Here is a 21,829-nt window from a genome sequence, read left to right as displayed (position 1 = left end):
ATTGATTCGTTAAATATTTGCGCAGTTAAGATCAACTACATTGATGATTTTACTAATGGTTTAATATAACTTAAAAGGACAAACAAACTTGATTCTGATATTGTGCAATATTTTTCTGCACAATAATAGTTTAAAATTGTCATCAAATTATATTTCGTGAAAGGAACCAGCGTGATGATGAAATCAGGAATCCGCAACAAAATCATAATCATTGAAGGGCCACTGTGTCCTAGAAATGCTTTTATTTTTATATCTCAAATACTATTTTTATTTTCGATGTCCTGTTATAGTTTTCAAAATGTTACTCATTGGCAAACTATCTGAACTGTTGCCTTTTGGCAATTAGAACAGTTACAGTGATTTAGAATTTTAAATGAGAGTAAAAGCACTTCTTTGTTTACATTTGCTACTTGTTTAACAATTTATGTCACGTTCAATGCTACTTTCATCAGGTGGAGGCGTCTGTGGCCGAGTGGTTAAGGCCGTTGACTTCAAACCACTTGCCCCTCACCGCTGTGGGTTCGAATCACAACGATACTTTTGGATTCTTTCATGTGAGGAAACTACCCAGCTAGCGTCTACTCAGGCGCCCGTTCGTGCCTGAGATAATGTACGGAAGGGCATCTGAGGTCTTCAGTTGCTTAGCTTTAAACCTGCTCTTTTTTCAAACATTATGAAACTCATACATTAACAAGGATGAAATATATTAAAATAACTGTAATTCGGTCGGAAAACTATGCTAGAAATAAAACATGGTAATTAAGGTAAAATGATAAAGACACAAGTTTTCACAAACAATACTTTAAAACCAAACTAAAATGAATGTCAAAATTGAGATTGTGTGTCAGATTGGTAGTTTAGACCAGTAGTACAGGTTTTATTTGTTCTATGATAAAGCGTGTCCTAGATCTTAAATAGCGTTGATATTTTTAATATGTTGATATCACGTTTTCCTCAACGACTATCTTAGATAAATTACCTGTTTATCATATAATCTGTTTTCTTCTTCTGATATGTACAGTCATGCAAAATCATGAACAATCCAGATTAATCAAACAAATAAACCACTTTTCCTGGTTTGCTTAAGGAAATTTCACGACATGTCCGTATTTTAAGGGTATCCAGCTTTTGTCATGTGACCTCTAGAACACCCCAGCTCTAAACACCGCACGACATATCACTCTGCTATGTTGATTTAAGATACATTCGTGTCCTAAGTGTTAAACATGTACTACTATCAGTTTGTTTGTATATTGATATGTTCACTGTTAAAATATCAATGAATTATGAACCAGGATTTAAAAATAAAATGGACTGGAAAATGTTCTTTCTTTTGTTTTCTTTTCCTTATTTTTTAGACTAGTAAACCATAAGTGTACGAGTCGTAAGTCCGGACCAATAATGTGTGCACCATTCGCTCCAAATAACAATTTTATATGCAAAATGATCCAAAATTTAAAAGTTTTAATAACAAGTTTTTAACTCAAATTGTAGTAAGATTAACAAAACAAAGATATTTAAGTGATTTTTCCCTCCAAAAGTGCACGATTTGATCTGTAAAGAAATTTCAGATTTGATATTTTTTAGGGTTTCTTGCGTCTTTTGAATCCCTTTAACATCACATATTTCAGATAGAAAATTTAATGTCAACGCAGTATAATAACGTATTTCGTTAAAGTATATCTTTTAGGCCTCATTCCACAGCTATTCTTTGTTTATAAAATAGCCATATAGACCTATATTTTACATATAATTTATAGATTTGATTTGTTGTTTATTTGAAATTTAAAGACCGAATTAACATATTTTATCAACTGAAATAGTTTAATGAGAACCAGTCAAATAGAGATAAAAACACGTCTCTTTCAGATAAAAACACGTTGTAAATGTTCAAACTAAACCATTTTTACAGATATTCACTTGAACAAAATGTTGCAGTTATTTACCATTACATTAATAACTTAAATAACCTAATATTGTGAGTGCATAAATACGCCTATAGCAACCAATATAAACATTTTATAGATATGAATTATCTGTCCTTAAATGTGTAATTTATTGTATGAGAGCAAGGTCACGTAAAATGAAAGAAAAAAATACTGTCATGAAATACATGTTCATTTCATTTTGTTACGTTGTAAAATTCAAAATCATTCACAGAAAGTATATAATACAAAACATAATGCACGAGTCATAATGATAACTTCAGTAAAGTAAAGAAAACTTCTGTTAAACTGAGTGATCGAACAGAACAAAATCTTTATTTGTAGACATGAGCTCTACGTACCTCGTCTATATAAATACAATACATATAATACAAAAGTCAAATCCATTATAGCAAGAATACTGAGAGAGAGAGATAAATAAACTTTGTGAATAATATTTTATGTGTAAAAAATCAAATACAAGTAAGTCATAAGTACAATTCGTCACAGTAACTATTTCCCTGACAATTTCTGAATATAACGTATTTAAGTGTTTTTTTAACAATATGAGCCGCGTCATGACAAAAACAACATAATGGGTTTGCGGCCAGCATGGATCCAGACCAGCCTGCGCAGCCGCGCACTCTGATCAGGATCCATGCTGTTCGCTATCAGTTTCTCTACTTGTAATATGGTTTGTAAGTGAACAGCATGGATCCTGATCAGACTGTGCGGATGCGCAGGCTGGTCTGGATCCATGCTGGTCGCAAACCAATTAAGTTGGTTTTGTCATGACGCGGCTCATATGTTTCTAATGAAGGTAATACAAAAATACAAGTTATAACAGTTCTCAAAAGCATAATTGAGATAACATGCTAATTTGTTTAATGTAACGTTTCCTGATCCATTTATACTTGGGACACATATTAACAAAACGGAACTCATCTTTATTATCAAAAGAATTACATATTTCAGTTCTTTTAATTCTATTTTGTCTATACCTTCCAGTTTCGATGCCGATAATCTAAATTTTGTTTTTCTAAATAGTTTGTTTTTTCACCGAACTCAGGTAACTCTTATATTTGAATCCATGTTTAATATGCTCACTCTGTTTTTCCCTAAGCGACGTTTCCATTCTAGAGTGAAACAGTCTAACAAACGCTGTTTAAATTGTACAATAAATGTGACATCATTACATATGACATGTACGTGTCGATTTGTTCCTCTTTTTCAATTTTGCATTTATTTAATTAACCCAAAGTCTGTCATCTACACAGGCGACCAGGGTAAGTCGCCGTTAAGGCATGGTCTGCTGAGTCAGATAACGTTTAAACTAAGATAACTTATAAAATGTTGTGATAAAACAATCTGATTAAAATCAGCTCTAAATAATGCTCTAAATAATGCTCCCCATTTTAGATCTGATCGTGACCATATACGAAATTATTTCTGGTGACTATTCAGTTTAAAAGTTTATTCAAACACTTTTTTCTAACAAAAACCAACAATTTGTTTAATTTTCATGTATAACACTATTTTGATATTTCTTCTAAAATCTATGTAAAAACCGGTTTGATTGAATGGCTAAAAAATAGTTTTCTCGGGAAATCCGAATTATATATAAGCCGAAACATATACGGTCGTCTTTTAGTCAGATTGTGATAAAAGAGACTTTAAATAAATGATTTTAGACATCAAGAAAGACAAATATTTATATATCTTTCGAAAAGAAAGATTTTAAAATCAACTTTTTCTGAAATCACCCATCGTCATAGTATAATCAAATTGATACTGAATATAGGAAGCCAAAGTGCTCGAATTTGCTATGACAAACTATATTGTTTTTACCACTCTAAATATCTTATGATTATTCGTCGTGTCAAAATATATACTTAAGGTATGACCCACCTAATGCATTATCTCCACTTTGAAGAGTACTCAAATAGGCTAGAACTACTGTCAACTGCATTGAAACTGAGGGGCGCGGGTTCAAGCCCCGGAAGAGGCAATTTTTTTTTCTTTCTTCTTTTTTCTTTGAACATTATTTGTGTCTCTCAGATCACTCTTGATAAGAAAAAAGTGTTTCATTTTAATTATAAAATTATTATTGGTATTTATTGGCTAAATTGTGCCAAATTTATTATCAAATATGGTACCTTGTATTTTCAAAGTCTAATAAAATAAAAACTAGACGGTAAAAGTATTTTATATTTGACAAGCGCAACCAATATACCTTTAAGAAAATTTATGCAAACTTTGAAAACAGCCCCTGATTTGAGTAAATTTTAGGGATATTTTGAATAAGGCCCTCCAAGTAGAAAAATGAACAAACAATTTCATAAAGTGGGTGGGGTAGGGTAACATTTATATACATATTTCAAACATTTTGAGTAGAAACAATAATTTTGCTGGGTCATTTGTTAGCTGAATGCTATTATTTGTTTCTTAAAAAAATTCTATAGAAAAACATTAGTTCATAATGATTATATAATAGAATAATTAGAGTTCCCCATTTCTGAAAAAAGAGCCCCTCTAATAGCCAAGTTTTACTTTAGAAAAATCTCCATAACTCTTGAACCATACGGTAAACTTTGTTTAAATTTAGCATTCTTGTGTCCTTTAAGGTATATAACTGACCTATGTTATCAATTTTATAGTTCCTTATAGTGCCCATTATGGGGCTCATACCTTAAATAAGTTTTGGTAGCGCAAACGTTTTATGTCTGTATTTCTTTTCTAATAGGGTCAGTTTGATCAAAGATGTTATAATTTCGATCTTTGAATGTCATTCAGTAAGTAGTTTTGTGTCCCTGTTTGTGGGTCATTTTAGTTCCTTGTATTTGACCTTTTTCAACTTGGTTTGTTATGTTGCCTGCTTTCTAATTTGTCTTTTGACAGCTTGTCTGTGATATGCAGGCTTCATAACATCAGATCCCCTATTAAATTCCTTTCTTTAGTTCCACCCAATGTTTTCTCGTTTAGGCCACACGCATTTTTATTTTTTTTGGTCGACAGACCAAACAAATAATGGTAGCGAAATTTCAGGCCCTGATGTTGTAAATTGCAATTGCCGAAAGTAGTCCGCTTTTTTGAAGCGGTTACTTCCATTAATATGTACACTAACGCCGAAAAACTCAGGGGAGATCAGTGCGTAAAGATTGTCAAATGACAGGCGCATTAATTTTCAAGCAAAATAGTTCCCGAATGCTCGAAGATTTCTAATATTGTTTTATTCTTTATAGATAAACATGCTTATAGTAAGCTCCATGATTATTTACATCTGTGTTAAACAACAGGTTTAGCTTCGAAATAATAAGGGATACCAACCCTAATTTAGAATAATATGGTTTTCTTCAGGCCATTAACATATAACTTCACCGTGGCCGAGGAGTTTGAACGCTTGCTTAGGAAGCGAGAGGTCTAGAGTTCAAATCCCAGTAAAGGCAACTCATTTTTTAATTGTTTAAGTCAAATAAACATTGAATTGAATATCAGTGTTGCAATAAGTCTTTTAGCCAATTTACTACAGTTAAAACACTGGAAAGCATTGGTGGCACTATACAAAAAGAAATTGGTTTATAATCTCACAACCTTCACCTTTCTGACATTCTGAGACCCAAACAAATTCAGCGCCTTCTGATCTTTGATTCCTATCTGGGGACAAAAAGAGGCTTAAATGGAATGGCACGAACGTGTCACATTGAATGTCCATTTTAACGAAACAAATCGCTATATTAAAAACTATTATGTTTTTTAGATTAGATAGATTTTTTTTCGGTTTAGAATACATATACATGGACATTTAAAATTTATGCTACATACATTCAAAACATACTTGAGAATAAATAAGCCATGATGCACACCAGCACCAGTGATAGCACAAGAAGAGATACTTATTTTCATTGTGGTCCCCTGTGTTGTAGGCATGACATAGGGATCCTTTATCTAGTGCAAATAATTATTTTCAATAAAATATTATCACAGTTAGACTTAAATTATTTTGACACATATAGACTAGGGTTAGAGCATTGTATCACATTGTTCAAGTTAAAACAGAATAAGTATTAAGACAAACTTCAATAAAATAAAACGGTACTATTATCCAATAATAAAAATTCATTATAACACCGTCACCAATTAAAACCTATTATTAAAACATAATGCAAGATACCATGACACAGCTTTAAAAAAGTAGGAATGAGAATTTAAAAATGAGTACTACTTAGACTAGAAAAATGGATCATTTGATATATTATGTGTTAAATGATTAACGAAGTGAGATACAGAAAACCCTTAATATGAATTCTAACACAACCCGCATTTTTCCCTATTGAACATAGAGGAACCGAAAGTGTGTGTTATTATGCTATAAAATCACTGTTTGGCGTTCTATTTTTAGACATGTGACGTAATCATTCTATACGTGACGTAACCACTAAAAATGTGACGCGCTGACAATAAGTACGGAAACAAATCAGGCGCAGTTTAGCTAATTATAATGTACGGGAGCATTTATTTGTTGATGTCGTGTTAGAATCGAAATAATATATCCAAATCGGTGATTTTATTGCTTGATAACATCACTGTTTGTCGTTCGGATGCGCATCATTATATCACTCGGGCTACGCCCTCGTGATATAATTCCCCGCATCCGAACTCCAAACAGTGATGTTATTGAGCAATAAAATCACAGTTTGGGATATATTATTTCTTAATTATACAACGCTTATAAAAAGTAATGAAAAATTACAAACTGTCCATAAGGTACTCCTTAAAGAAGGTAACCTGCCAATGCTAGACAATGCAGCTGACAAACTGTTCCACAAGGAACAACCAAAAAGTAAAAGGACTTAGATCCAAACCTTTTGACCTTAGGGATTGCAAATGTTACCTTGCTACTTAACCATTGTCCTGAATGAACCGTTTGCTGTGGGATGAAATACTCTTCCATGTTATCTGGAGCAAGGCCATATTTACTTAAAACATGACAAAGGATGTTCTGATCTACACGTTAATTGACTGGTAACCAGTTGAGTGAGAGATAGTGATTTGGACCTATATGTAATCTGGCATCAAGATTAAGTACCTTATCATCTTATTCTGTGTCACTTGAAGTTTATTTTTATGTAACTGGAAAAGGCCGGAATAACATATTAAACTTCAATAATCAAAATGACTTGGATTAAGGACATAACTAGAAGTTTCTTATTAGTTGAGTAAGGTTATCCTTTTTTACGATATAAATATTTCACACGTACATTAGCCTTTTGCAACACTGACCTAGCCATTGCATCAAGAGATAATGATTGATCAGTGGTTGCTCCGAGCTTGGTTTAATAACTGTGTTATTGCATTTAATATTAAGGATGAACTTGACCTACGTCTATATTTAGACCCAAATAATATTGACTCAGTCTTGCCTTAATGTAGTGATAATTTATTATCCACCAGTCACTGTTTAACAACATGCAAATCTTTTTCGAGGGCATATTCAACATCAGCCTTACTTCTACCCTGAGTCATCTGCATATGATAATAACTTTTTAACTACTGCTTATATGTCATTAACATATATAAAAACAAAAGAGGACCAACGATTGACCTTTGTGGAACCCCAAATGATATCCGAGCAGCAGATTAAAAATCAACAAGCTGTTTTTTTATCAAAAAGAAATTATCGAAACCATCTCAAAATATCATCACCAAAACCAGTCGCACTTAATTTCATAAGAAAAGTTGGGTGGTTTATAGTATCGAATGCCTTTTAAGATCTATCAGAATCATTCCAATAAAGTTACCTTTATCCGTTAGCATTCGTATATAGTCTGTAAAATAAATACTAGTAAAACACGTTTCCGTTGAAAACCCATGTCTGAAACCTGATTGAAATTTATCGAACAACTTGTTTGATTTAAAATATGACTCTACCTGGTCATATACAATCCTGTCAATAATTTTAGAAACAATGCTCAAGATGGAAACCTGGCGGTAATTGCCAACAACAGATTTATCATTTTTCTTAAAAATAGGAATAACCTTTGCAAAGTTGTGCTCATCTGGAACCACACCCTGTATAAGGGACAAGTTAATTACATGTGTAAAATGTTGAGTTATAATTGAAGCCCCATCTATCATAAAACGTGAAGGGACATCATCCAATCCTGTGGCTTTGTTAGCACTGAGCTGTGATAAATACTTTACTACCTGATTGTCAGTAACTAGAGAAATTGAAAAACTGAGATGCATCTAGCTTTATAATTTACTATACTTATTTAACCTAGCCGGTAGTTTTTCAACAAGCATATAGAGGCAACATTTATATAAAACGCGTTAAAATATTCAGCAATTGACTCTTTATCAAAACATATATCACCATCAATTTGAGAAAGAAATTTGTATTAGAAGAAGACAAAGGTTTTTAAATGGTAAAATAGAGAAAAACAGAATCCCTAAAGGCAAAATTAAAAATGATACTGGCTCGGTTTGATTGAGCCTGTTCATGGACGGTACTGGAAAGTGAAAGTTACCGTCCACGCTCCATAGCACCGGCTTAATCAGAATGTCTAGAATATGATGAAACTTAATAATAAATAAGACAGCACAATAAATAAGATTGTCAACAAATACATGCAGATGCGCACACACACATGTGCAACTAACATGTGTTATTTATGCCATGCATGAAATACTTTTCTTTTCTCAACAAAACCCTATGAAACAATGTTTATTTACGAAAATGAAAACAAAACAAATGAAAGTTTAAGGTTAAGATAGAGTATTTAGCGCTCTATAATTTATTTCGTTTAGATAATGCAATTTGACTTGATTGACTCATTTGAATTTAAGATTTTTTCACATTGGATAAAGAACATTGATTAGGGTTCGTCATCTCTAATGCTAAAAAGGTCAGAACTCCTGGTACATATTTGATTTAATAATTTCTAGAAGCATTGAGTCAAAGACTTTACTAGCAGTATCTGTCAAGAATATATTACAATTTGTTTTTCGATTACATGTTCAGACAATGACCATGAGTATCTATATGTTTCAATCATAGTGAATCAATACATTTCGTTTACCATATCAGATCGTGTAAGTTGTCGTATTCCCTGAACGTAATCGAGAAAGAAGTGATGTGTAGCTTCTAATTTACGGATGGTCGCCCTCGACATAAAGTTCAAATTAAACAAAATATTCATTTCTTTCTTCATTATCAAATGTACTATCTTCAATTGCAAGACTATGAGAATACAAATGGAATACTAGATATATCTTTATAAATATTACCTAGAGTAAAACAGATTTTAGTATTTGCATAATATTCTAATTTGTGTAACACATTCCAATTCGTATCATATTCGTTATTATACTGATTACGCAATCGTTTTTGTAGAATATGGAAATTATTAATATCGTGATAATGGGTATCTTATAAATGTGAAAAAAAGATGAATAATCGTAGATATGTTATGTCTATGACACATATTCAAGGTCGGTAAAATGTCTGTTTTGTCAAATATTTACAAAAAGTGTTTAGTAATTATAGTTGTTGTTAATGTTGTTTTCACGCTGTCGTTGTTGTTGTTGTCGTAGGAGGAGACGTTTGCATTGTTTGTACTTCATTTAAAACTACTTTCGGTGCCTCTAATTTGAAATGTCTAAATTCAGCGTAAAACGTGGCAAAATATATCACGGTGATAAACGCGACCAACCATTCTGATATCGTCGCCACCAGATGTTCTGCATAGCCCTGGAATCAGTTTTTAGACGTATAGATAAATTTAAAAGGTATTTTTGAACGAATATATACTATTGTGTTCTTATTTTCAAAATTATTAATTAGCATAAAGTGTCATAATTAAATTAAGCTCAACATATTTTTGAACTATATAAACTTTCACTATAAAATGTATTTAATGTTCAAATTTTCAACTTTATCTATCTGAAGCATATTAAAAGTTTTAGATTCTTTTCATACAAGGTACAAAATATACGATATCAATGTCATGCACATTAACAATATAATACACATATAGCCTACATAGACAACAAGATTTAACACAAATATATGTTTAACAGAAATATATGTTTATCATTGTTAAACTGAAATAAACTTAACTAGACTTTAAAGCTAGAAAATTAAACACATGATCTATCAAGTTATTTTGAATAAAAAAGGAAACAAAAGGAAGCAAACGATTTCACAAAAAAATGCTATTTCGATCACTATTTGGTCGTGCTAACCACAAGGCCATCTAGCCGTTCTTATAGATTAGAGTATCGAGAGCTATACTAGTATTAATGCCCAATGCGTTAAACCTAATTAATTACGGCAACTAACGGAAAGTTTCCCGCAAATCAATCAGTCTCAGGTCAATATTGCCAAAAAATAACTGACAAATCGAAAAGCAATACTCATTTTCCATGCTTTTAGAAAACTTTATATACTGATACCGATATAAGCAAAGCTATAAGTCCACAAACCTACCTTATGGTAGTTTCTATAAAATATATACACATTGAATGATCTGAAGTTCAATTCTATACCATGTCCTACCACAAGTCATAGTGGATAGTAATAATCAGTGAAAGAAATATAGACAACAAACATAGATCTGTGCAAAGCAGTCAAAGTGAAGCAGAGCAAAAAGTATAAAATAATAGAAAGGTTTTTTAAGGATTGATAAACTCGTAAACTGGCAGATTTGGTGTATCTGAAAATAAACTATTTCATTTCTAAACTGATATTAATAAAGCCTGTATAAACCTGTATGCGTTTCTTATTACATTGTTTCCCAGTCTATTAACACCTTTTTTTAAAAATAAAGAAATATTCTTTTTTAAACTTATAACAACAATACTTTAAATAATAGAACATCACGAAAACAAGATGTGTATAATATGTATCGTGTTGTAATAGCAATGCACCGATTCGTGTGTCCATGAAACATCATATTACTAGTAGATTGGTGACAGACAATAAAAAAACAGGTGTTTGTACTGGAAATATACTTTATGTAACTATTAACTGTGCCTATGACACAAATTTCACAATATTATAGATTTAAATATTTATAGAAATCTACACCAATATGTAGGAGTGCCAATTACTATAAATTATCATATTGTTTAAACAGCATTTTTTACAATAATAAAATTCTGTTAATGCTGTAAGAATGATTAAACATCCAATAATTTTATGCATTTAACAAATGATCATGTTTGAAATACTGTAAGACAATAACTTCAGGTAACAGAAATACTAGCCTTCTACTAATAGGAAAACTGTTTATATATGAACATGTACTTTATGTCTATACTTACTTTGGTTTCAAAAATTAGTTAAACATTTCAAACCGTATCTTAAAAAAAGATACAATGTCAATTGTGAATAGCCAAAAACTGTTAAATAAAGACTTACAGGATCGTCGGGAGACCACTGGAATTTAGATTTACCCGGGCCGGGACCCATGGAATGTGCAACTTGTGGTGCTACCCCCACTGAATACAGTTAAGGTTTATGTAGTCTATTTAAGGAAATGCATAAGTATTTAAAGGAAAAAAAATATTCATATCAAAAAGTTATCGAGTTGCTTAAAGTACAATGTCCACTAAACTTAAAAAGATTTTTTTTTAATAAGAACATTGTGTATACAAGATAGTTCAATCTGGGCTTTGTGTGCTTTATTGCTTCAAATGACGTTAACGAATCGAATATATATTGCTGGATATAATGGATAAAGGAATTGTTTGTTTGTAGTTGAATGTTTAACCAGAAGCAATTTTGGATAACGTTGTCATCAGGAAATGAGATTAGTTTTAAACAATTAGTTAATGTTAAGTGTAGCCTGTTTACTAATCGTGTAAATGTTTTCCTAAAAACAAATGACAAAATAATACAAATGAATGTTCGGTTCGAGCATTGAACATGTTGACATGATGTCCCAATTAGAGGAAATGATAATACTATTGATAAAAGGATACACAAAATAAGAAAAATTGCGTCTACAACACATAACACTATTCTTAACTTTCTGATGAAAGGTGTATTTCCAGGTCTTTCAAGATCTGTAGACTTAAATGATATTATCGTCTGCAGAATGATATAAACAAACCCTACTGCGAACGCTAGGAACGCACCGATCAGATGTACCACAACAACACTTGTTTGCTGTAATGTAAATTTTGTTTGCTTTAAAACTGAAAAAAAGACTCAATAAATTGTTTAAAGCGTGAAATTAAATAAGGAGAATCCAATCACACGCGCGCCCGCACACATATGCATCCACCGCAATTAACAGACGAATTAATTTCAGGACTTGATTGTCAGTGACTATCAGAAAACATTTGATTTGTTAACATTTTAAAATTTTGCTAAGTAACTGAAATGTCTCTTTTTTTCTTTTTTTCAAAAGATTTTTTTGTTTTTAATTTTATCTGATTAACAAAAAGCTTACCTCAAAATTACCAACTAAACTAACACCAAATATTGATAACAATCCGATAAAAAATGAAGCACGATTTAATGTCTTCACAACTGTTGTCTGCTTCAAAATTTGCTTATATCTTATGTAAATTATAATTCCCCCTGGAATAGAAACATTATTTAATTTGCACAAAAACAGGTAGGTAAAGAATGTTGTTTTAAAGACAATTGAAGACCATTTCCATCACAAACGTATATAATATTATTCTAACAGTAATGAACATAAAACATCGAATTAAAGTAATTCGTCACAATTCAGCTCATACTATTATATGATTATTTAATTAAGTGATATTTTGTCTTTTAAATAAAACAATCTATACAATACAGTAAATGACGGTTTGATTGCATGGCTAAACATAGCTTTTTCGGGAAATCCGAATCACATTGAAGGCGAAACAAATACGGTGGCAATCAGATCTACATGCAGGTAATGACATTTTGAAAGTAGATCTGAACTTTACTCAGATTGAATAAATACATGTATCAAACATTTGTATTATCTCAAAACAGCAACATGAAACGTTTGTACCAATAAAAATCGTTTGCATTATCCCAATACACCTATATAAAACGTTTGTACCAATAAAAATCGTTTGCATTATCCCAATACACCTATATAAAACGTTTGTACCAATATAAAACGTTCGTATTTTCCCTATACACCTATATAAAATGTTTGTACCAATAAAAACGTTAGTATTTTCCCAATACACCTATATAAAACGTTTGTACCAATATAAAACGTTCGTATTTTCCCTATACACCTATATAAAATGTTTGTACCAATAAAAACGTTAGTATTTTCCCAATACACCTATATGAAATGTTTGTACCAATATAAAACGTTTGTATTATCTAAATACACTTATATAAAACGTTTGTTCTCATATAAAACGTTTGTATTTTCCCTATACACCTATATAAAACGTTCGTACTCATATAAAACGTTTGTATTATCTAAAAACACTTATATAAAACGTTTGTACCGATATAAAATTCGCTTGATAAAATAGCATTAGTGATATTCCTTATTTTGTCTTGTTAGAATCGAAATAATATCGGCCTGAGCGGTTTTTATCGGCTTTTTAACACCTGTGTTGTCGTTTTGATGCAAAAAGAATAGAATACCATTTAATAACCGTTATTCTACTTCTCAAAAATAAATAGAGTGTAAATCCGAGAACGCATGAATGTACAAATAACGCAGGAATTGTGCAAAAGTAACGCAACATGGTGCAATTCAGTGGCCTAAACGAGCAACACTGGAAAGTAAATGAGCCAATATTTTTTTTATTGAACATCAAACTGAAAAAAGGAAATAAGCGCATTCGGTTACTTAGACACTATATCTTAAGCCTGGTCAAATATATTTCCATGAAAATGAGAATGATGACCTGACAAGCATTTATTTATTGCATTTTTGTGTTTGTCGATATCTTTAAATACAATTACGTTAACATTACATTATGGTTTTTAATATTCGGTTTTCCTGAGATATATGCCATTCTACTCGTGTCATAAAAACATTATTACAAATCTTACTGAGACCATTTTTACGAGGTAACGTTGAAGTCGTGAATGATGCAGCGAAGCAACGCTGGCTATCTCATTTAAAGTAGCTGAATCTTATTTCATTTTTGTTTTATACTACACAAGTAGTTTAGGAAATCTCTAAAATATATCAAATATGAAGAAAATAAAGTTGTTAATGTTTTAATGTACATGTACTTATTAATTTCGACGAAAACAAAAGTCCTTTTCAAACAGTATTCTGGTCGACAGTCTCACGAATTATCTAAAAAAAGTTAACATATTCCATGAAAAATGTGTAATACCTGTTAATATAATGTCACAGCAGTCGTATGCACTTATTCATTTGATTTAGGATAAAATACTTATTGTGTTATTCGTTTTGGCCATAGCGTTGCACAGATTCGGCCTTAGTTCCGCGTGTGCGAATTCCTGCGTTACTGGATCTTGCTGATCATATAAATATCTTCACAACTTAATGATTCTGTCATTATGTCATTATGTTAAAATACTTATTATGCCTATATATGTGTTAACATTTTTTGTGAATGAATATTGTTTGAGTAATAATACCTAAAAGACATTCAAATCATGTTTGTTTTAGAATCAAAAATCTTAACGGACACAATGCAAAAGCACTAGCGAGATTTCGATCTTCATCACACTACTTTGAGATTGAAGAAGGTCGATAAAGGAATATTATTAGAAGCGAAATATTATGTAGAAGATGTAATATGAATCACGTTGAATCAGAGTATCATTTTTTGTTAATATATCCTTTTTATAGAGAATTACGTTTAACTCTTTTAGATAATTATTATTACACATGGCCTTATATGAATAAATTCAATAAGCTTATGTCAACACCTAAAGATCAGTTAAAGTTAAACCTACAAAATTTGTCTATCTGGCTTTAAAGAAGAGAAATGAGAGTGTTGTTGTATAATAAAATATGTATTTCTTTAAACTATTTTTCATATTTATGCTGTGTATTATAAGATATGTTAAATATGCCATGACTTGTATGTGTATATGTGTACTTAAAACTGCCCATCTTTTGTTAAAACATGAATTACACATTTTCATACTTTTCAATATTATATTACTTTTGGGAGATGCTTTGGTAGTTTAGCGCGGAGGAAGGTAGTCTAGTACTGGTGTAACTCTCCAGGAACGATGGTTAGGAAATTGCCCGCCTATATGACTGAACTACTGTTGGGAAAAGGCGTAAAATGAAACAAACAAACAAATATTACTTTTGTTAATCTTACCGATATTTATGTGTTGCGAAAAATATGTATATATGTTTATGCAAAATACTTTGACTTGACTGGCAAAAGTTGTTGTTGCTTGAGGATTTTGTATGCGTACATTTGAAATAAAGATGTTATTTGTTTTGTAATATGGTATATCTGCATGTGTAACCTTCTGTAAATAAAGATTTCATTATTATTATTATTATTATTTATTTATTTATTTATTTATTTATTTATTTATTTATTTATTTATTTATTTATTTATTTTACAAGTATATTGTCAATGTTCTTTTAAGGTCACATTGAATGCGTTTTATCAAAATGGTTTAAAGCTTATGTCAAATATGATATTTGTGAGACATTTAATTAACAATGTAGTTTCCCGTAGTCCTTTTGAAAAAATAAATTTTCAGTATTTTAATGCGTACATTGTTTTTGCTAACTTGACAATTTAGCATCACATTCCCTCTTAAATCGCTCTCACCTAAGACAGCCCCCATGTTAACTAATTGACCGAATACACAGCTTTCTGGTGGTTTGGTTCCCGTATCACTGATGTATGGGAAGCCGGGTTTAACATGATCATTTCCTACAGCTATAGAGTATCTGAAAAATAAAATAAAAGTGATTTATATATAAAAGTTGATAGTCAAGCTTAAACCTTTTAAAAATTTTATAGATCCTTATCAAATTTATAGTGTTTACAATCAGTGGATAAAGCCCACGTATTCTTTCAATAGCAATTTTATATCTTAAGTTAGAGCTAGCTGTTTTTTTTTCAAGCTTACAATCGACCTGAAAATAAAAATTATTTTAAATTTCCCCATGCAATAGCAAAAAAAAAACAAAAACTACCAATAAAAAATAAGAAAAATTCATTTAACAAAATTTAAATTTAATAATTTCCAAAAAAACCTTCCCCACAGAGTTTTGAAAACCCAACCTAAGTTTTAATAAGGCACGATTAATTCCCACCCCCCCTTTTTTTTGGTAAAAGTCGCCCAAACAAAAAAGGTCATTCAGAAACTGTCTAGGTTTACTGGTGGAAGAAAACCTGAGTTGCCCCTCCATGCATTATTTCGGATACGAGCGAGCCCCTGAGTAGAGCAACCGACGTCTTGTTGGTTAGCTTCCTCAAATGATATTCTCCAAAGTCCCTTTCTAGAATCGAACCTGCTGCGATGAGGACCATAACCACTCGGCCACGGACGCCCCTACTAGAAATGGTATAAGATAATGTAAGTTCTTACGTGATAATGAATGACACTGGTAAGTAAATTGCTAATATGATTGGAAGCCAGTGGTGATGCTTTACTATGGCTTCCTCGTCTTCCGTGGCCATTCCTGTCGTAACGGAAAAAAACCTGATCTGAATATATTATTGATGTTATAAACCAAACATATCTAAATCATACAAATAAGAACTACAAAATGACAGCATTTGTCGTAGAAATAAATTAAACCAAAATGGACAGGTTCTATATTCACGATGAAAACAAGTATATTACTAAGTCTTTATCAATTAACAATGTGATTAAAAAGCGCAAATTTACTCGTACAATTGTTCAATATTCAGTAAACATATTTTGCGAGTTTAGACGATTTTTTAAAAAAAATCATTGCTGTTTCAAATGAAACGTCGAAATAAGATTCCCTTTAGGGTACCTCTTCATCACAACATGACGTCACATAAATACATGAAGTATTTTTCCCGTACCTAACGAATGTAAACAAGAGAAAAGGAGTAGTCTATTGAACGCACTTTTTTGTAATTAATATCAAGCTTTCACAAGGTTATATTTGTTTTCAATACTGATGGGAATATGTATCATTACTCTACTTTGGTAAATATTTATCATTTGACAGTTAAAACGTGCTTGTAAATCGGAATTTACACCGCGTAAAATCGAACCGTACGCGCATCACCTCAGCGCATGTTGTTTACCACGTTGGGTACCCAACGGGGAAATTTAGTGTGTATATTAATCGTCTGGCTCGGTTATATCAATTTCTTTCGGGTGATCAATATCCAATCAAAAAGGCGGAAAAAATCTGGAAGGGTAATAAATTTCTTTTGTATATCTTTAACCTCAATAATATATTATAAGCATCCTCATGGCAAGCGAAAAATCTAAATTATGTAATCAATGTTTCAATATATTTCATCGTGTTTAAATCAAGACAATTGATAAATCATTGGTGAACATAATTCTTCACAAAGTTCAAATATTTGTTTAAAACTTTATAAATCCCTCTTATCAGAGACACAAGTGTATTAAGTCGATAAATACACTGGCAAAGTAAGAACATGCACTGTAATAAAAAGCACACAATAACTCACGACCAGCCATGCCTTTTTGTAAGATAATGATTGTATCTGTATACATTATCCCAGCATAATTTACGTGTACTTTATGATATAAACTAACTAGAAATTGCCAGGATTGAAAACGTAACAAAGAGTCAACTATAGAATTGTTGTGTATTATTATTCTTAAAAAAAAACATATCGAAAATTTTATAAATATTAAAACTTTTTATCATAACAACCACGCCGTATCTCTTATATACAGCCTTCATAACCTCAAATTCACATTCAAAATTCCGTTTTATTTAGTTTCGTGTTAAGGGCGCACACATTTTTTGATTAGGGACTATTCGCCGCTTTTCATGGAAAGGCACGAAAGTGTCACATTGAAGGTTCCATGATAACCGCTGTATGAACACATCTGCAGATGTTTCTAATTTCATATATTTCACCATTATCATGTTTAAATGTTGAATTTTGCTTAAGCCGGTGCTAGGGGCTTAGAAGGTAACTTGCACTTTCCAGTTAACAGGCTCAATCAAATCGAGCCTGCAAATTTTCAATATTGCCGTGTTGGGCTTTCTTTAGGGATTCTGTTTTTCTCTATTTTATTGAAAGACCTTTGTCAAATTTCCTCTTTTTACTGGTGGTTACAGGTCCTGGATGCTCAACGCATTATTTCAAGTAAGATGGTCGGTGTCTAAAAAATCGGACGACCATAGGCTAGTGACTTTGTTACGTCCAAAATGTGCCTCTTTCAAATAATATCATTAGATCAAATGGTATGAAATAACATAATTATATACTTTACTAAGAATACACATTTTTCACTTAAATAATTAAAGTTTAATTGTAGATACAAAATATATGATACGATATATATATATCTTATTTCATTTACAATTCTTTTATCTTAATTAAATACAATAAGAAATAAAACTATTTGCAATTTTAAATTATTGAAACTATTCGTGATATAATTTATATTGTTTTAAATTAACGTCTTCTCTTATAAGAAAAAAACACCTATCTAATGGGAGTCAGAACAGAACATAATTTATTTTCTATTTTGCATCTATCTGTACATCGTACATCATCACTAAAATAATTATAAATATACAAACTTTGTGAAAATTAGATCACTAGTGGCCTAAGATAATCGCTAAGGGCCTCAATTTATAATTTACAAGTAAGAAAAACTAAATTTCTACATAAATTGAAGTGTTCTTTGTTGAAAAAAAAATCGATCATGTATACACGCATAATGATTTATTCTATTGGTTACTATTGATATATGCTCATGTTTCTTTAATTGACACAATGGCTATAATTATTATCTGAAATAATTTATAGAAAATTATGGAATATCACGATTCATGTGAAATGTATTAACAATAACTTTTATAAGAGAGTTAACGCCCCTGACTATTTTATTATTTGTTTAGAATTGTTTAATTGGATTTTATTTATATTTATGTACAATTATAAAAAATGTAAACCAAAGATTTAGTTGTAATAGATAAGCAATATACTCATTACTCTGTACTTCTGTAATTGGTGTTTTACATATAGACATACTCTTTTAAAAAGTCTTTTTATATTAAATTTATTAAACGAGTTGAATTAAACAATTTCGATTATTTCGTATATCTTGTATTCCAATATTTATCTATTTCTTTTAAAGTTTAACTTTATATATGTTATATATTTTGTAGAATAAAACTATATCATATGTGTTGCTTTTTCAGCTTTTAATCTTTCACTGAATCTATTTCTTAAACAAAACGAAAATAAAATGTGCACATACCCTAAAATAATTCCCTGTACATGTAGTAAGATATGCTTCTAAGTATTTTCTGTTTTATAAAACAAAGTGAGAGGTAGTGTTATAAAAAATAGCCCTTTTGACACTTGAAATTTAACAATCAATCTTTCAAATCGATAGATAAATTGAACAATGTACTCACAGTTTGTGAACTATACAGTATAAATTGCGTATACCCTGTTTACAGTATATTGTGACAGTTTAACACAGTTTACTCTTTGTACTTGCAAAACTTTCAACTTTATATAAAAATATGGTTTTAGCTAGATAATCTGACTGGAAATAGAAATTAGAAGAAAACAGCAAGTGAAATTTATCAATTTGCTCAGTGATAGAGCGTGTACCAGAGTTTAAATAGCGTTGATATTTTACCAACATGTTGATGAATTACTTTTTTTCGATCGAAGGGCCGTCTGTTTTCAGTTTAACTTCCTGTAAAATGTACAGGGAAGAACTGAATATAAGAAGAGTTTTCATTGGTCATTTTATAATAACAAGATGAAATCTGGGAATCTCATTGGCCATTCTAAAATAAAATTAAAAAGGATAGTTCTTGTCATTCTAACATAGTTCTAAACTAAAATGTAAAGGATAGTTGTTGCCATTATGAAATAAAATGTAAAGGATACTTCTAAAATAAAATGTACGGGACAGTTCTTTAACTTTCAAGTTAAATTGCTGAGATATTTAAATTTTGTTTAACAATAATTCTTGCATTCAAATCTCATTACATTTTCTAGTGTACAGTTTATTTTACGAAAGAACTTACTGGCTGTATTTTAACCAAGAACTGAGATCAAAATAACGAGAATGATATCAGAACTTATCAGATACCCTTAGTCTCTGATGTTCAATAAATTTCAAATATATTATATCATTATCGATGGGTTCAATTGATTTCATGTTTATATTTTATATATATTTTGCATATCAATCAAGTATTTATAACAAATAATTGCCTTACCGACTGCGTAGATATTGGTGTTAGAAATTGAGTTCACTTACCTACATACGACAGATTTGTTTAGATCTTAAAGTTGAATACCCCATTGTTATGCAAGCTATGCTAAAATTTCTATATGACTGCATAGAAAAACTAAGAACTAACAATTGCAAGGTAACTAGTTTTACTTCGGCCGAGTATCATGTTTTTTCTGTTGTTTTCTGTTGTTTTGTGTTGTTGTTAGATTGTATTGTTGTGTTGTTGTTAGATTGTATTGTAATGCAAAATCATGACCAATTCAGTTGAAGATTTATTATCATTAAACTACATATAGCATATACCCATTAATACACAATAAAGACGAGATCGTCAGACATTAAAATATAATCATACAAAATTTGTCCACAAAAGTTGTTTATGAAAATTATAAATATTTTGACCGGTTATATGTTCTTTTCCATTTTCCCGGCAAGTTTCCATTTTCTTTAAAACTTAAAAGAAATAATTATATAAAAAAAAGAAGTCATTTTCAATAACATTCATGTAACATTGTTAACAAAATATATTATACAATTATTGACTAGTGAGCCATTGAATATGATGTGATATTCACCGGCAGATGACATATTGACCGAGGCGATAGCCGAGGTCAATATGACTTTCTGCCGATGAATATCACATCATATTCAATGGTTCACTAGTCAATAATTGTTTTATTATATGAATAATTAGAAATTTAAAAAAATCACAAAAGTATAACCTTATAATTATACATGTACAAATTTTGCCTCGTTGAAGCGCGGGAAAAAAGACGCACGTGTTAGGCGTGCAACGACTACGCGAACGCTGCGCATACAAAAATAATTCAAGTTTATACTCATCATTGCGGTGTAGCCTTTAAGTATAATAGTAAAGTAATGATATTTTAATCGAGAAATATGCCATAAAGAACAAAAAGCAACAATTATTTTTTAATTAACACGCGTAATTAACAGTCTACGGTGTATGATCATTGAATATGAGTCTCAATCTATTTTTAGACTGGGAAAATCCAATTCAGCCAGTGAATATGATACTACACCCAGTGAATATGATTTTATAAAAAGTTCTGTTGACTACTGTTTGGACCAATGAGATTGCAGCTATATTTAGATCATATAATAATACTCGTTAACAATCATGATTAGTTAGTACGGCGAATCAAACAGACCACTTTTCTTATTTTGCTTTAGAAAAAGGTCAGACTCTTATGTATTAGTTTCATGTCATAATATTTGAATGACATCAGTGTTTCTATAGCTATACTTTTGTAAACTACTTTAACAGAAACATTATCAGTTTTGTAAACTTCAAAATCATACACACAAAGTATGCAGTATAAACATATGTTTATTGTTTGAGAAATAAGACACGTAAGATGATATTTGCAAAAAAAAAACATCCTACACTCCATGCATGCTGTAAGAGAACTTAGATTACCTACGTGACATTTCATGTAGAGTTGCTCCCCTTCTCACGTTTAAGAACTTCGTTATAACAAAACGACCTTTTAT

The 21,829-nt window shown here is 30.8% G+C and overlaps 1 protein-coding gene across 1 annotated transcript; it reads right to left on the bottom strand.

Moving 5' to 3' along the window:
- Positions 1-8,683: 8,683 nt before the first annotated feature.
- On the bottom strand, positions 8,684-19,464 carry LOC132734698 (DNA damage-regulated autophagy modulator protein 1-like). The gene is made up of 7 exons (XM_060721490.1): positions 19,316-19,464; positions 16,451-16,544; positions 15,685-15,806; positions 12,383-12,513; positions 11,910-12,096; positions 11,347-11,426; positions 8,684-9,675 (listed from the first exon to the last, which is right to left on the bottom strand). The coding sequence occupies exons 2-7, from the start codon at positions 16,540-16,542 to the stop codon at positions 9,490-9,492; spliced, it is 798 nt and encodes a 265-aa protein (XP_060577473.1). The 5' UTR covers positions 16,543-16,544; positions 19,316-19,464; the 3' UTR covers positions 8,684-9,489.
- Between the last annotated feature and the right edge of the window lie 2,365 nt (positions 19,465-21,829).

Source organism: Ruditapes philippinarum, unplaced genomic scaffold, assembly GCF_026571515.1.
Source record: "Ruditapes philippinarum isolate M1 unplaced genomic scaffold, ASM2657151v2 ctg699_1_1_1_1, whole genome shotgun sequence".
NCBI lineage: Eukaryota > Metazoa > Mollusca > Bivalvia > Venerida > Veneridae > Ruditapes > Ruditapes philippinarum.
The sequence above is the reverse complement of the archived record's forward strand: the minus strand, read 5'-3'. Positions and strand labels throughout refer to the sequence as shown.

Coding starts and splice junctions, on each gene's coding strand:
- LOC132734698 (XM_060721490.1), bottom strand. CDS start 16,542: ATGGCCACGGAAGACGAGGAAGCCATAGTAAAGCATCACCACTGGCTT. Junction 15,807..16,450: donor CCAGTGTCATTCATTATCAC/GTAAGAACTTAC, acceptor TTTATTTTTCAG/ATACTCTATAGCTGTAGGAA. Junction 9,676..11,346: donor AGTGGTCTCCCGACGATCCT/GTAAGTCTTTAT, acceptor AACTGATTCCAG/GGCTATGCAGAACATCTGGT.